The sequence below is a fragment of the Glossina fuscipes genome, unplaced genomic scaffold (genome assembly GCF_014805625.2).
Source record: "Glossina fuscipes isolate IAEA_lab_2018 unplaced genomic scaffold, Yale_Gfus_2 238, whole genome shotgun sequence".
NCBI lineage: Eukaryota > Metazoa > Arthropoda > Insecta > Diptera > Glossinidae > Glossina > Glossina fuscipes.
Window position 1 is genome coordinate 157,055 of NW_023998581.1, and position 11,771 is coordinate 168,825.

The following is an 11,771-nucleotide window of genomic DNA, read 5'->3' on the forward strand; positions in this document are numbered from 1 at the left end:
CATAAAATCAATGTTTCCATACGAAAATCACATCTTTCTCATGTTGTGCTCGATTTCTCAGAGGGAAGCATTGATAGCTTACTGTCGTCGTTCTACAATATATTAAATCAAGCTATTTCTGCATCCGTTCCGATCAAGCAGTCCCGTCCTCGAAGCAAGGGTCCCCCGTGGTTTAATAAAATAATTAAATACTACAAAAATAGGAAAAACAAGCTTTTCAAAAAATTTTCGAAAAGTGGTTCTTCTTTCGACTATTTCGCTTACTCTGTTGCAAGGCATAAATTTAATTCCCTCAACCGCCAATACTACTGCAGATACCTTCAGTTTGTTAAATCCTCCTTGTTTGCTAACCCTAAATACTTTTTTAATTTCGTTAATTCCAAAGGAAAAATCTCCATAAATCCGTCGTTTGTGTCTTTTAATGGCTCCGAGTCCTCGGATGATTTTGAAACCTCAAATCTCTTTGCGGAATACTTCCGACAGAACTTTTCAACTGCCAATTTTGATTTATCGGTAAACTATCCATATCCGATTTCTAATTCGACTTCAATTCCTAACTTTGTTATATCTGAAAATGACGTTTTTGAAGGATTGAGCTCTCTGAAATATAATTGTTCGCGTGGACCTGATGGAATCCCCTCATGTGTACTTATATCTTGTGCTGGCGAGCTTTGTGATGTTATCTCAAAGATTTTTAATAAGTCTTTGAATTTAGGTGTTTTCCCTTTGTGTTGGAAGACTTCTTTCCTTATTCCTATTCACAAAAGTGGTAGTAGGCATCTTGTAGAGAACTACAGAGGCATTGCCAAGTTGAGTGTCTTACCTAAACTGTTCGAGCGAATTGTGGCTCAGCATATAGCCTTTTCCATGAATATGTATATTTCTCCTTTCCAGCATGGTTTTCGAAAGAGAAGATCTACGGTGACCAATCTGTTGGAGTTTACTTCTCATGTTTTCAAGGCTTTTTCTAGTGGTTCTCGCACTGATGTCATTTACACTGACTTTAGCAAAGCGTTTGATATGGTTAATCATAGACTACTTAGATTTAAACTCCAGACCTCTGGTTTTCCTCTCTTCTTAGTGGAATGGTTAAGCTCTTATCTGCATGGTAGATCATTCACGGTTTTGTTTAGCCTTATTACCTCGGATGAATTCCCCGTGACAATACTTCATTGATTCGCAAAGGTTGGAAGACATCGATTCGTTCATAGATTTAGGCGTTCTATTCGATTATAGGTTACGTTTCAATTTGCATATTGAGTCCTCGTTAAGCAAAGGTAGGTCCGCGCATGGTTTTATAAAGAGGTGGTCCAAAGAGCTTGATGATCCCTATATTAAGAAACGGCTTTACATTTGTTTGGTTAGACCTATACTTGAGTATGCCTCTGTTGTGTGGTCTCCTTCATATAGGTGCTACGTAGATTTAATTGAATCTATACTAAAGCAATTCTTGCTGTTTGCCCTTAGAAATTTGGGTTGGGACCCGATTTCCCCTCTTCCACCCTATGACAATAGGTTGCTTCTGTTATCCTTACCGTCTTTTGAGAAACGTAGATTTGTTCTTGGGGTTTCCTTCTTAATCAAATTAATAAATGGTACAATTGACTCGCACGCATTACTTCGTGAGATAGGCTTTAATGTCCCTAATCGCTTCTCTAGGCACTTTATGTTGATAAAGCTTAGTCAATGCAAATATAATTTTGAAGTGTTTAACCCGCTTAGAGTTGTTTGCAAGAACCTAAATGGTGTCTATCATTTATTCTCATTAACGGACTCTTTAAAGTCCATTAAAGCAACATTGCTTAATACGCGCGATTTACCTATGTCGTACTTAAACTGGCTTAACCTTAAATATGTCATTAAGAGTCGAAAATTAATTTGTTGTTAACAATTATCGGTTGCCAAGCTTATGCATGTTTGCGATGGCTTAGGGGTTCACTTGCAACTTTTTCTGTATCGGTTGTGGGTGTGGCTCTATGCTAGTTGTGTACATGCTTTTTTTTTTTTCTTTTATTCCTCCTTATTTGTTTTATTGTACTTATACTAAGTTTTATTATTAATTAATTTTAAGATTTCATTAAGAGTCAATTGAACTCGACTGCCATTTTGTTTTAGTTGAGTTTCTTGTATAAGTGGAATAAATAAATAAAATAAATAAAATAACTTCAAAAACTTTAATTTCTTATACAAAAATTTATTGCTCTCTATTTTTCATTTTATGGGCATTTGCATAATAAAGTAACAGTTGTAGCAACCGAATTTGGGTCGAGTTATCCTTATTTGCATTATCACAGACGACAAAGAAAATGTCTATTTTCGTCCAGAGATCCCGTGAATATTTCGTGCAAACGTATCTCAAATTAGTTTTGTTTTGCGTGAGCAAATGGAATGTTAAAATTAAATGGAGACAAATTTTCACATATCACGTTCAAACTTGCAATGAAATTTTTTTTTTAAGTCGCAATAACGTCTAACAACTGCCTAAAATATCTGAAGAGATCATACTCAAGTTAAGGGCTAATAAATTCACTTGAAAAAACAGAAGACTCTGTTGACTCTGTTGAATTCGTTTGGAATCTCAAATTAATTTGAAATTAAATGCCTTTTATACAAGAGTATCTTTCAAAACAATTGCAGGGGACAGTCGGTATAACATTAAAGAGGTGAAAAGCGCTGAGAGTCTTTGTATTATTTTTAATCCTATGATTCGTTAGCAACAAAATTATTCATTCGATATTGCATATATTATTTCATATTTTAAAAATCGAATTAAAATTCTTTTTTCAAAATATCTTCGCACATTCAATATCTCTTTCCGATGAATCTTTTCTTCTTTTATTTGTTAATCACGAAATTATGCTAAAGAAATGAGAGGTACCTGTACTTTCACATGTAATTTAGCGCACGATCGGACAAACTGACCAACTGCTTTTAGAATTTAATTGGTTAGGGGCGAGGGATATTTCGTACTGTGGGTAAAAAGGTATGCGGACGGATTTGTTATTAGTAAGAAAGCGTTTTGCAAAGTGTTTGGCGAAAATATAATTTCGAATTTTTCAATACGAAATAAACGATGAAACGAAAACAATTTATATTTGGAAAATATTTGTTTTTGTAGTGAACCATTGCTCACGTCATGGCGTGAAAGAACTTACAACTATTTCGAGTTTGCAGCTTCAGACTCTAATAGAATCCCCTCTCCCCTAAGGGAGAGAAAATAATTTGTCGTCTTAGCAGTTTGCTTTTATTTGAACAAAATATTGGCTTATGTTGTTGTTTCTCTATCTCTGGAATGTCTCCCTGAATTTACTTGGAAAATATTGCTTTGCTATGCTGGCAGTGCTGTCGCTATAAACAATAAAGGTATCTCTCGTTTATTCGTCGAATTCTTAGAAGAAGAAGATAAACCATTTAAAAGATTTTGTTTATTGGTTTAGCGCGTACACGGTGCATCACTTTGTAAATTGAGTACAAACAAGATGTGGATTAATTTTGAAGATTCACCCTTCGAAGATGAAACCATATCGAACGCTTTCTCTTCGCGTGGCATTTACCGTATTACCAGCGATAAAGAGGTGATAGATAAAGAAAATATGAGTGCAATTTTGTAAATTCCATTAATTTTCGTTTACAGGTACAGATTTCTCCTCAAGTTCAAGCCAGCGTTCAAAATCGGAAAATGGTTTTGGCAATTGACACCACATTATTTCTGTTAGAGGATGAAACAACTGGCAAATGCAACATTATAACTTTCGAGTCAAACATCGATTTGTTGCTCATTTCGGCCACCGGTAATTTAATCTTGTGTAGCCTTAGTAATGGAGAAGTTCATGGCCTTTCTATAAGTGGCCAGGTGCTGTTTAGTCCTTGCATACAAAAGGAAGATATTAATGTGACAGGAGGCCGATCGTTTGTCAGCCTGCAACAATTAGATAGGAGATATTGTTTGGTTTGTTCAAATGGCAGTGTTTACGGGTAAAATGAAAGGGATTTTTTTGATAAATTTTTATAAACGCTTTGAAATCATTAAAAAAATCTTCCTAATTTTAAAGTTTTTCGGAATTCGATGAGGAGGCTCTCGAAGCAACTTTACATTCAAATATCCCTGAATCAGAAGTCGAAAATGTTACCGTAGATATTTTAAACCATGTTACGTTAAGCCGTTTGTTTTCCATAAAAGGACTACAGGAAATAAAGACTTCTTTGCTTCTTTCCCAAGGCATAGAAGAAGCTCCTCTACTTTTAGCAGGGACCTGTGGCGCGTTTTATCAGCGGAACTGTCAAGAAGGATGTGTACTCCTACTTTTACCAGAAGAATATAATGGCGTCAAACATGTATACAATCTGGAAAATAAGATGTAAGAAAGTATTCCTAAAGAATATCTTTGTATATTTATTATGTGTTAATTATAGCATCCTTTTAACGAATTCTGGTCATTTGCTTAAATATTGTCCTTTGAGTCAATTGTTAAAGTTAGCAAATGAGCAAGATACTCATTTATTAATAGATGACCTTATAGTTATGGAATGCAATGGCAGAAACATCGAATTTCTAATACTTACCAAAAGTAATGAAAAATCGCGCTCTATAAAAATGATTGATTATCCCTGTAAGTTAACTTCTATATGACTATATGTATAACTTGTATATATTTATATATACATACACTTTTTAGCATTTAAATGTTTAAATGAATTAGAAGTCGGAGGTTATGTTTGGCTAGTGCAGCAGCCCAAGTCTTCGGTAAATCTTTATTATATAAGCGGGCAGGAAAACAATAGCAAGCAGCACCCAACTATTTTAGAATTAATTATGGTGTCAGAAACTGATCCAAGTGAAAGATATAAAAAACTCATAAATAAAGGCTATTTAGAAGAAGCTGAAGTAGGTTTAACTGTCAAGTCCAAAATAGAATAAAAAAACAGCGGAACTGAAACAATTGACTATTCTCTTTTAAGGACTTCGGCAAAAAATTCGAGCTGTGTTTGCAACCAATTTATGAAGCCACTGCTAAGCGTCTATTGAGAACAATAAATGCCATGGATGTTGTAAGCTATCACTTGCCTATTTTCATTCTTTATGCTATTCATAAAAATCTTTTTCTCCTTGCAGAGTAATCCTGAAGTTATAGAGGAACAATTTTCTACCTTGATTATGCTGTTCAAAAAGATCGAAGACAAACAATTCTTTCGCGAAGCACGTATGTTCAGTCTGCCTTCTCGTCATATTTTAGAAAAATATTTACAAGAAATCCTTAAATACTTGGACAATGAGGTAAAAATAGGACAACACTAAGTTATTTATTTTTAAGTTAAAAATGGAAAGGGCCTGGCTTTAGTTCTTTTCTGTTCACAACAGTGGTTGTTGTCAAATAGCTCCAACATATAATAATTCGAATCATTAGCAACTTTGATCTAAGAAATAATTAAGATTCGTAATTTAAATTCAGTCTTAAACTGCTTCTAGAAAAATGTTAATTTTCACAGCAAAATCTTTCACGCCAGTCTAAGCCATTCTTGGTTTAATCGTTTAATTTTTGCATCCCTTACTTAAAAAGTAATTTCAACCACAATTAATGCCAAATGGTGACCGCGTATTTTCAGGTCAAATTAGAGTATGGTGTTGGGTATCCATTTTATGCAAATAAAGGGTAGAGGATTCTATGAATGTTTCATGTCAGATGAATATCTTTGTAAATTAATGTTCTACGCTGTTCGACTATTTCCGTCAAAGTCACGTATAACTGCCAAAATAATTTCGCCCAGACCCCACTACAAAATAATAACAGCGAAATTAAAGCTCTTGGATGCTAACATGCAAATGATATTTTATTGTAAAGCAATACTGCTAATATACTAATTCTTAAGTTTAATAACATCTGCAAACAATATGTACGTTAACAATAATTATTTTAAAAGGAAGTGAAAGCATATATCCAAATTATATATACTATTTGTACGCTTACCGCTAAATACCCTACACAGCTTCGCTTTAAACCGTTACGCATACAATGACTTTTCAAAAAACGTTGTTTGCGAAGCGATCGAGAAAGCCAATCGCTTTGATTCATTTTAAATCGCATTCGTCCTCTCCCCAAAACGCGTCGATATACCCGATTTCATCAAAATATCAAAAATTGTTGGCTATACACAAAAATACCGGATGGACAGATATCGATTCAGAATGTCATTCCGAATCGCTCCAAATAAGAAAAGAGGGGTCTATCTCAAGTCCTTTTAATAATGCTTAAGCAATGACTACAATAATTATAAAGTGGAAGTTCAGCGTTCCGTGCCACTTACTTTCTGTCCTTTTGTTTTTTGTACGTTAGTGGACAACATCACATGTGGTTTCGAAAAGGTAAAAAAGGTAAAAGGCTAGAAAGTGAAATGATGAAAATCAGAAAATGCGCGCTTGAAAAACTCTACGTAAAGTTGTGCAGTGCTAATCGAAAACCTTATGTATTTACTAAAACTTTTCTAATTTTTTCTAGCTGGATGAACAATATATTGTAGAAATTATTGAACAATTGCATCGTTTAAAAACCCTGGTTATTATTGATCCTTATGAAGTTAATAGCGACTGGTTGAAATTTGTACATCATCCGAATCTTATTAAATATATAACTGGGTTGTTTAAGACGGATATGCCTTTAGCATGTTTGATATGGAAACGTCACGCCAGCTCTCTCATGTCACAGCTTAATAAACATGAACTGCGTAAACTTATGAGTTTAATACCACACGACACTAAACCTTTTAATTTCTTGCAATGGTTAAAAGTATTTGTACCAATTGTATATAACACCCATCCAAATGTAGTGCCTTATATAACGGAGTGGAGTACGCAGAAGACTCGAGCATTGCAATATTCCGATCACTGGCCAGATATTGGCTTAGAATTTTGCACAAAAGTAATGGAAGTCTTCGAGGAAATAGAATTTATGCATTCGTAAGTAATTGAAATGGTCACAGAAATGCATCCCGTATATTATCCAAACCTATTTTAGGGATGTAAGGCGTCAGCACGAAAGAAATATTAACAAACTAAGAGAATTGGTTAATGCTTTACAGGACTTATTTGTATTAAAGAAAACGTACAATTTGGTGTTCACTTTGGACAATTATTTGCAAGTAAGTCAGGTCGTTTGTTAAATTAAACAGAAGCATTATTTTTTTTACCCTAAACGAAGTGTGCCGCGCACTGACATGTTGTCAATTTTCTGTCCTACGGACTTTTTACTTTTTTTTATACGCAAAAATTTGGATGATGAGTTGGAGCTTGATACTAACTTTCTGTGCTTAATGTCCAAATTTTGGAAATCAGTCACATGGAATGTGTACCCTTTTAAATTTACTGTAACTCGATGGTTGTCAGCCAAAAATGCACTTTTTTCACTACATCATTTCATTGCATGTAAAACTGTGTGCTTTCGTTTACATACATCTTTCATAAACTCAATTAAAATGAACTAACATATTTCAAATATTTTTAGGATCGCTTAGACGAAACCGCTAAATGTATTCTCCGAAGGGTCCACTTAGATAATTTAAAAAGTTTAATCAATGACTTCCTTTATCCTATATATCAAGAGAAGAGCCAGTCGCCAGTTACGGCCATTAAGTGTTACATCTCTTTACTTGTAGCTAGCAGGAACTCTTTTAGCTGTTGGTTAGAGAGATCTGTAGCTTGCATAGAACTTTTGCACAATGAAGATGATCGCTTAGAGTTGGCCTTATTAATACTACAGGTAATACTTTTTTTAAGTTTTTCCGCTTTTAATATTACTCAAAAGTTTGTTTAAGAACTCTCCCGTCCCTTGGCCCGACGTTGTAGCACCGCTCCTTAAATTTCGATATTCTAGTCATCCGTTGGCTTCAAAGATCAACACTGAATATGAATTACAAGTTATTAAGTTAATGAAAGCAAAGTATGGTTGGCCTACTGATAGCGGAGCAGATGTTAATTTGAACTTGTTTGCGTTTCGCATCGTTAAAATGAATTTACCCGATATGTTGGATGATATATGTATTCTAACTAGAGTTGCACCGGAGATTGCTGTTAGCGCCAACTTTAATTGCTGTTATCAATTAGTTAAAAACGGTAAATTAGATGTGGCGTATGAGTTTTTCAAAAGCTTGAAGTTTAACAATGATTCTAAGTGTAATTGTGAAATGGTGGAATTGTTTGCGGTAAGTAGAGGATATATCTATTTTCTTTGTAATATAATGTAATTATAGTATTTTTTCCAGAGCAATTTTATACCAAAAGAAAAATAGTTTTTCTACATTCTACACAATATTCGCCAAATACTTCCGAAATAACTTTTCTTATTTTCAGAATTTGCTTGAAAGCTCCACTTTCGTTCTTACTGATGATAAGTCTCTCGAAGAGCAATGTGAATTAATAAAATTTTTCAAACTAATCGCCAAACACGCGGACCGTACAGTCCCAAAACGTTACGAATTTGTACAAAATAGATATATTTTACTTTGCAAGTATGGTATAAAAACTAACGACGTTAGTGAAGTAATGAATAGTAATAATTGCTCAAAGTTTTTGGACATGGGCATTGAAAATATCATCAAACGTAAAACAGAAATAGAGGATATATGTAAATATTTTATGATGGAAATGCAACAATTATCAAAAGCCTTGAACATGTCTATCGTGGCAGGTATTAAGCAATTATGTTGTCGTACAAATTGTTTGGTGATGTCTTGCGCTTTGGCCTACAATGTTATGCAATTAACGGATGGTGAGAAGATTAATAAAGATGATTACATTGATTTGGCTTTAGTATTACTAAAGCAACAAATCAATTTAACAGAAAGTGCCTCCAGAAATACTTCAGCTCCGCTGCTTAACGATGTCGATCCTTTAGCTTTTCCTTTAGCTTATGAACTATTGACTCAAGCCTCATTTCAAGAAAGAAATAATTTATTTGAATTAACGGAACTAATAAACTATTTACGCATTGCCAGAGATAATTACGCTCACAATGCTATCGATGAGTTGTATAATGAACGAGAAAAAGATGTTATGAACGCGATATTCTTGGCTTTAAATACCCCGAAAGGACTAGTTTACGAAACCACGCTGAATCAAACCAATAATATGAATATGTCGTTTGATTTAAAACCAGAAATTGAAAAACTGAAAAAACGTGTCTCGGTATCGATATTCGATAAATTCGAAGAAACCCCTCAGCCCGCAAGCAAATCTTTAGCCGATCATCGTGATCACTGTCACATAGTAAAGTTCGTAGCTCATACTTTATTATTCCTCGTGCTGAAAGCTCCTTCTACTAATCACCTAATATTGCATTTAAAGAACTTATTAACCGAAGAAGATAAAATTAAAATGGACATTGATCATGCCCGAGAGAGTTTTTTTTTATCATTAGAGCATTTAATTAAAACCAAAAAACATAGAGTTTGGTATACAATGGCGCAGTATTTGATTAACTACCAGCAGCGCCACCGATGTAATTTAATTAATACTGATTTTTTGTCAATGCAAATGACTCGCGTTCTAAGAAATGATATGACCACTAAAAATTGCAATTTTTTAGGTAATTATGTTAAAGACCTAAACGGAAAATATTATTATTTTTAAAACTAACGTATTCCAAATAAGTATGATATTCTAAATCTGTCTGTTTGTGGAATAAGACATCCTAGTTTTTGAAAAAAGCAAGCAATAACTCTTTCTTATGGGAAGTGGGAATAATGCAACCTTAAACAATCATAACCCAAATAAGAATGGGTACCGCTTCAGAAAAAAACCACCGTTGGGTTCTAAGTCTCGACTCAGACAACAAAAGCACTAAAAAAACGTTACAGCGGACGAAAAATAGACAGCCTATGAAAGCTACATATCCAATGCTCGGTTCAAATGTCTCTTATGATTGGTTGAAATTATCCGAATCGTCCAAGTGGTAGTTTCACATTTAAGGTTATATTTTCTAAGGGTTTTTATGAACTATCTTCTGCAATTTTGCAGAAAATGTTCGTGACTTTTGCATTTGCAGTCCGCGTCAAAACATTCCAATGCAAATGTACCCTACTTTGGCGATTGTTTCAGTGTTATTATTTAATTTTCTTAGTTAAGTTCCTTTCTTAATTTTCTTACTTTTTCCGCATTAATGCTTAATCCTGCTGTTACAATGGGAGCTCAAAACAACTTTGGTTCACCAAGAAACAAGAAACACCGATTTTCCGCAAAGATTTAAAAACGAGCTTAATATATTTTTGAACACATTTTTCGTGTCGGTTTTCTTTATCAACTATCAAAATAAAAAGACCATAAATAAAAATGTGTTCTATAGTCCAAACCCTACAAACAAACTAATGTAGAAAGTCCTTCTGTTACTATAGCAATTTGATGACAGATACATTTGTAAGGGGAAAAGAGATCTTTCGAAAGATAACCTCAGTTGTAAGTGTAAAATCAGCAACTGTCCCTGCTACAAAATGAAGTGTCTAATATCAAATGACGATCATTTAGCTAAACGAATGATAATACAAAATTGAAGAACGACTAGGTTTTGCATACTAATTTGTGTCTTATTTCCTCTATTTAAATGCGCTATCCAAAAAATATTTATTTGTATAATCGGTCAAATATTGAAAAGATATTAGAAATAGGAGTAAGCAACAGAATGCATGTTAAGATTATTTTTTAACGATGGCATGGCTTGTGAAGTCCTACTTAAAGTGTGCGATTGGTTGGTACTGGTATCATATATAAGACTGTTCTTAAGGTTTTGAATAATTTTTGATTCACTTTTAATTTATTTTCTTCAAGATTTATTCGTTATGCTTACCGCTGATCCCCATTCGCATATGTTGTTGGAAAAATTATCTCAAGAGGTGAGAACTAATCAACAAAAAGTTAATTATCTTACTTTAGCGGAAATGTATAATACCCGTTTCGGAGAATTAATTCAAGCGGAAGTCATGCGCAGCAAGTGAGTTAAAATTTAATAAAATAAAAATGTTAATTTTTTATCTCATCTTCATTTTCCCTAGACGTATTAAACACTATTATTATATGGAATTTTGCAAACAGGATTCCACTCTCAACCACAAATTTAATGCTGAAATAGACTCCATAGAAATGCTTTTGAAAGAAGTCCATAATAAACAAGTAGACGTTCAATTATTGGAACGGGTGAGCCGTGATTTCAATTTGGACTATCAAAAACTGCTAGTTACACAGGTATGAAATTTGAGTTGGGAAATATGAGTGAATCAAATAAACAATAGGATCAATGTTTAGATCATCAGCATTCTACAAAGCCAGGAAATGCAATACGAAATAAAAACAGACATTTTCGGCGATGAAGAATTAGTAATGCTGAGCAATGTTGAGCAAATACGAACTCAGTGTCAACCTTATATTAAAAAAGTCAAAAATACCGATTTATTGACTTCAGAATTAAAGCTGTTTATAAAAGAAGTACGTTTCCTTTCTCGCTCTGCTATTGTTTATTGTATTGCTTCGTTTCTCTATTCAACAGATCCATATATATTTCTATGAATTGTATTTAGCCGTCATTGAGTTACTAGTTTACTTTGATGCTGTACCCAAAGAAATGCAAGTATGGATTAGTATTTTACATTTTCTTAAACATAAAATGATTACGCGTCGCCGCAATCGTCCGGGACAGTGTGAAACCGATTTATGGTTTGAATCCCAAAAAGAAATTCGAGTTTTACCTAAGATAGCGCGCTATCGTTTGCCCTTTATGTCAATTGTAGAACAT

At 33.8% G+C, this 11,771-nt stretch overlaps 1 protein-coding gene across 1 annotated transcript in view; it reads left to right on the forward strand.

The window, feature by feature from the left end:
* The first annotated feature begins 3,431 nt into the window (after positions 1 to 3,431).
* LOC119642621 overlaps positions 3,432 to 11,771 on the forward strand; it is a 10,134-nt gene continuing 1,794 nt past the window's right edge. Inside the window, exons 1-17 of the mRNA XM_038041816.1 lie at positions 3,432 to 3,575; positions 3,635 to 3,975; positions 4,053 to 4,358; positions 4,414 to 4,610; positions 4,677 to 4,885; positions 4,960 to 5,049; positions 5,114 to 5,275; positions 6,495 to 6,952; positions 7,011 to 7,134; positions 7,497 to 7,751; positions 7,807 to 8,193; positions 8,342 to 8,759; positions 8,832 to 9,575; positions 10,811 to 10,973; positions 11,035 to 11,224; positions 11,285 to 11,464; positions 11,526 to 11,762. Of these exons, the coding sequence (XP_037897744.1) occupies positions 3,480 to 3,575; positions 3,635 to 3,975; positions 4,053 to 4,358; positions 4,414 to 4,610; positions 4,677 to 4,885; positions 4,960 to 5,049; positions 5,114 to 5,275; positions 6,495 to 6,952; positions 7,011 to 7,134; positions 7,497 to 7,751; positions 7,807 to 8,193; positions 8,342 to 8,759; positions 8,832 to 9,575; positions 10,811 to 10,973; positions 11,035 to 11,224; positions 11,285 to 11,464; positions 11,526 to 11,762 (4,557 nt within the window). The 5' untranslated portion in view covers positions 3,432 to 3,479. The remainder of the gene's footprint in view (positions 3,576 to 3,634; positions 3,976 to 4,052; positions 4,359 to 4,413; positions 4,611 to 4,676; positions 4,886 to 4,959; positions 5,050 to 5,113; positions 5,276 to 6,494; positions 6,953 to 7,010; positions 7,135 to 7,496; positions 7,752 to 7,806; positions 8,194 to 8,341; positions 8,760 to 8,831; positions 9,576 to 10,810; positions 10,974 to 11,034; positions 11,225 to 11,284; positions 11,465 to 11,525; positions 11,763 to 11,771) is intronic.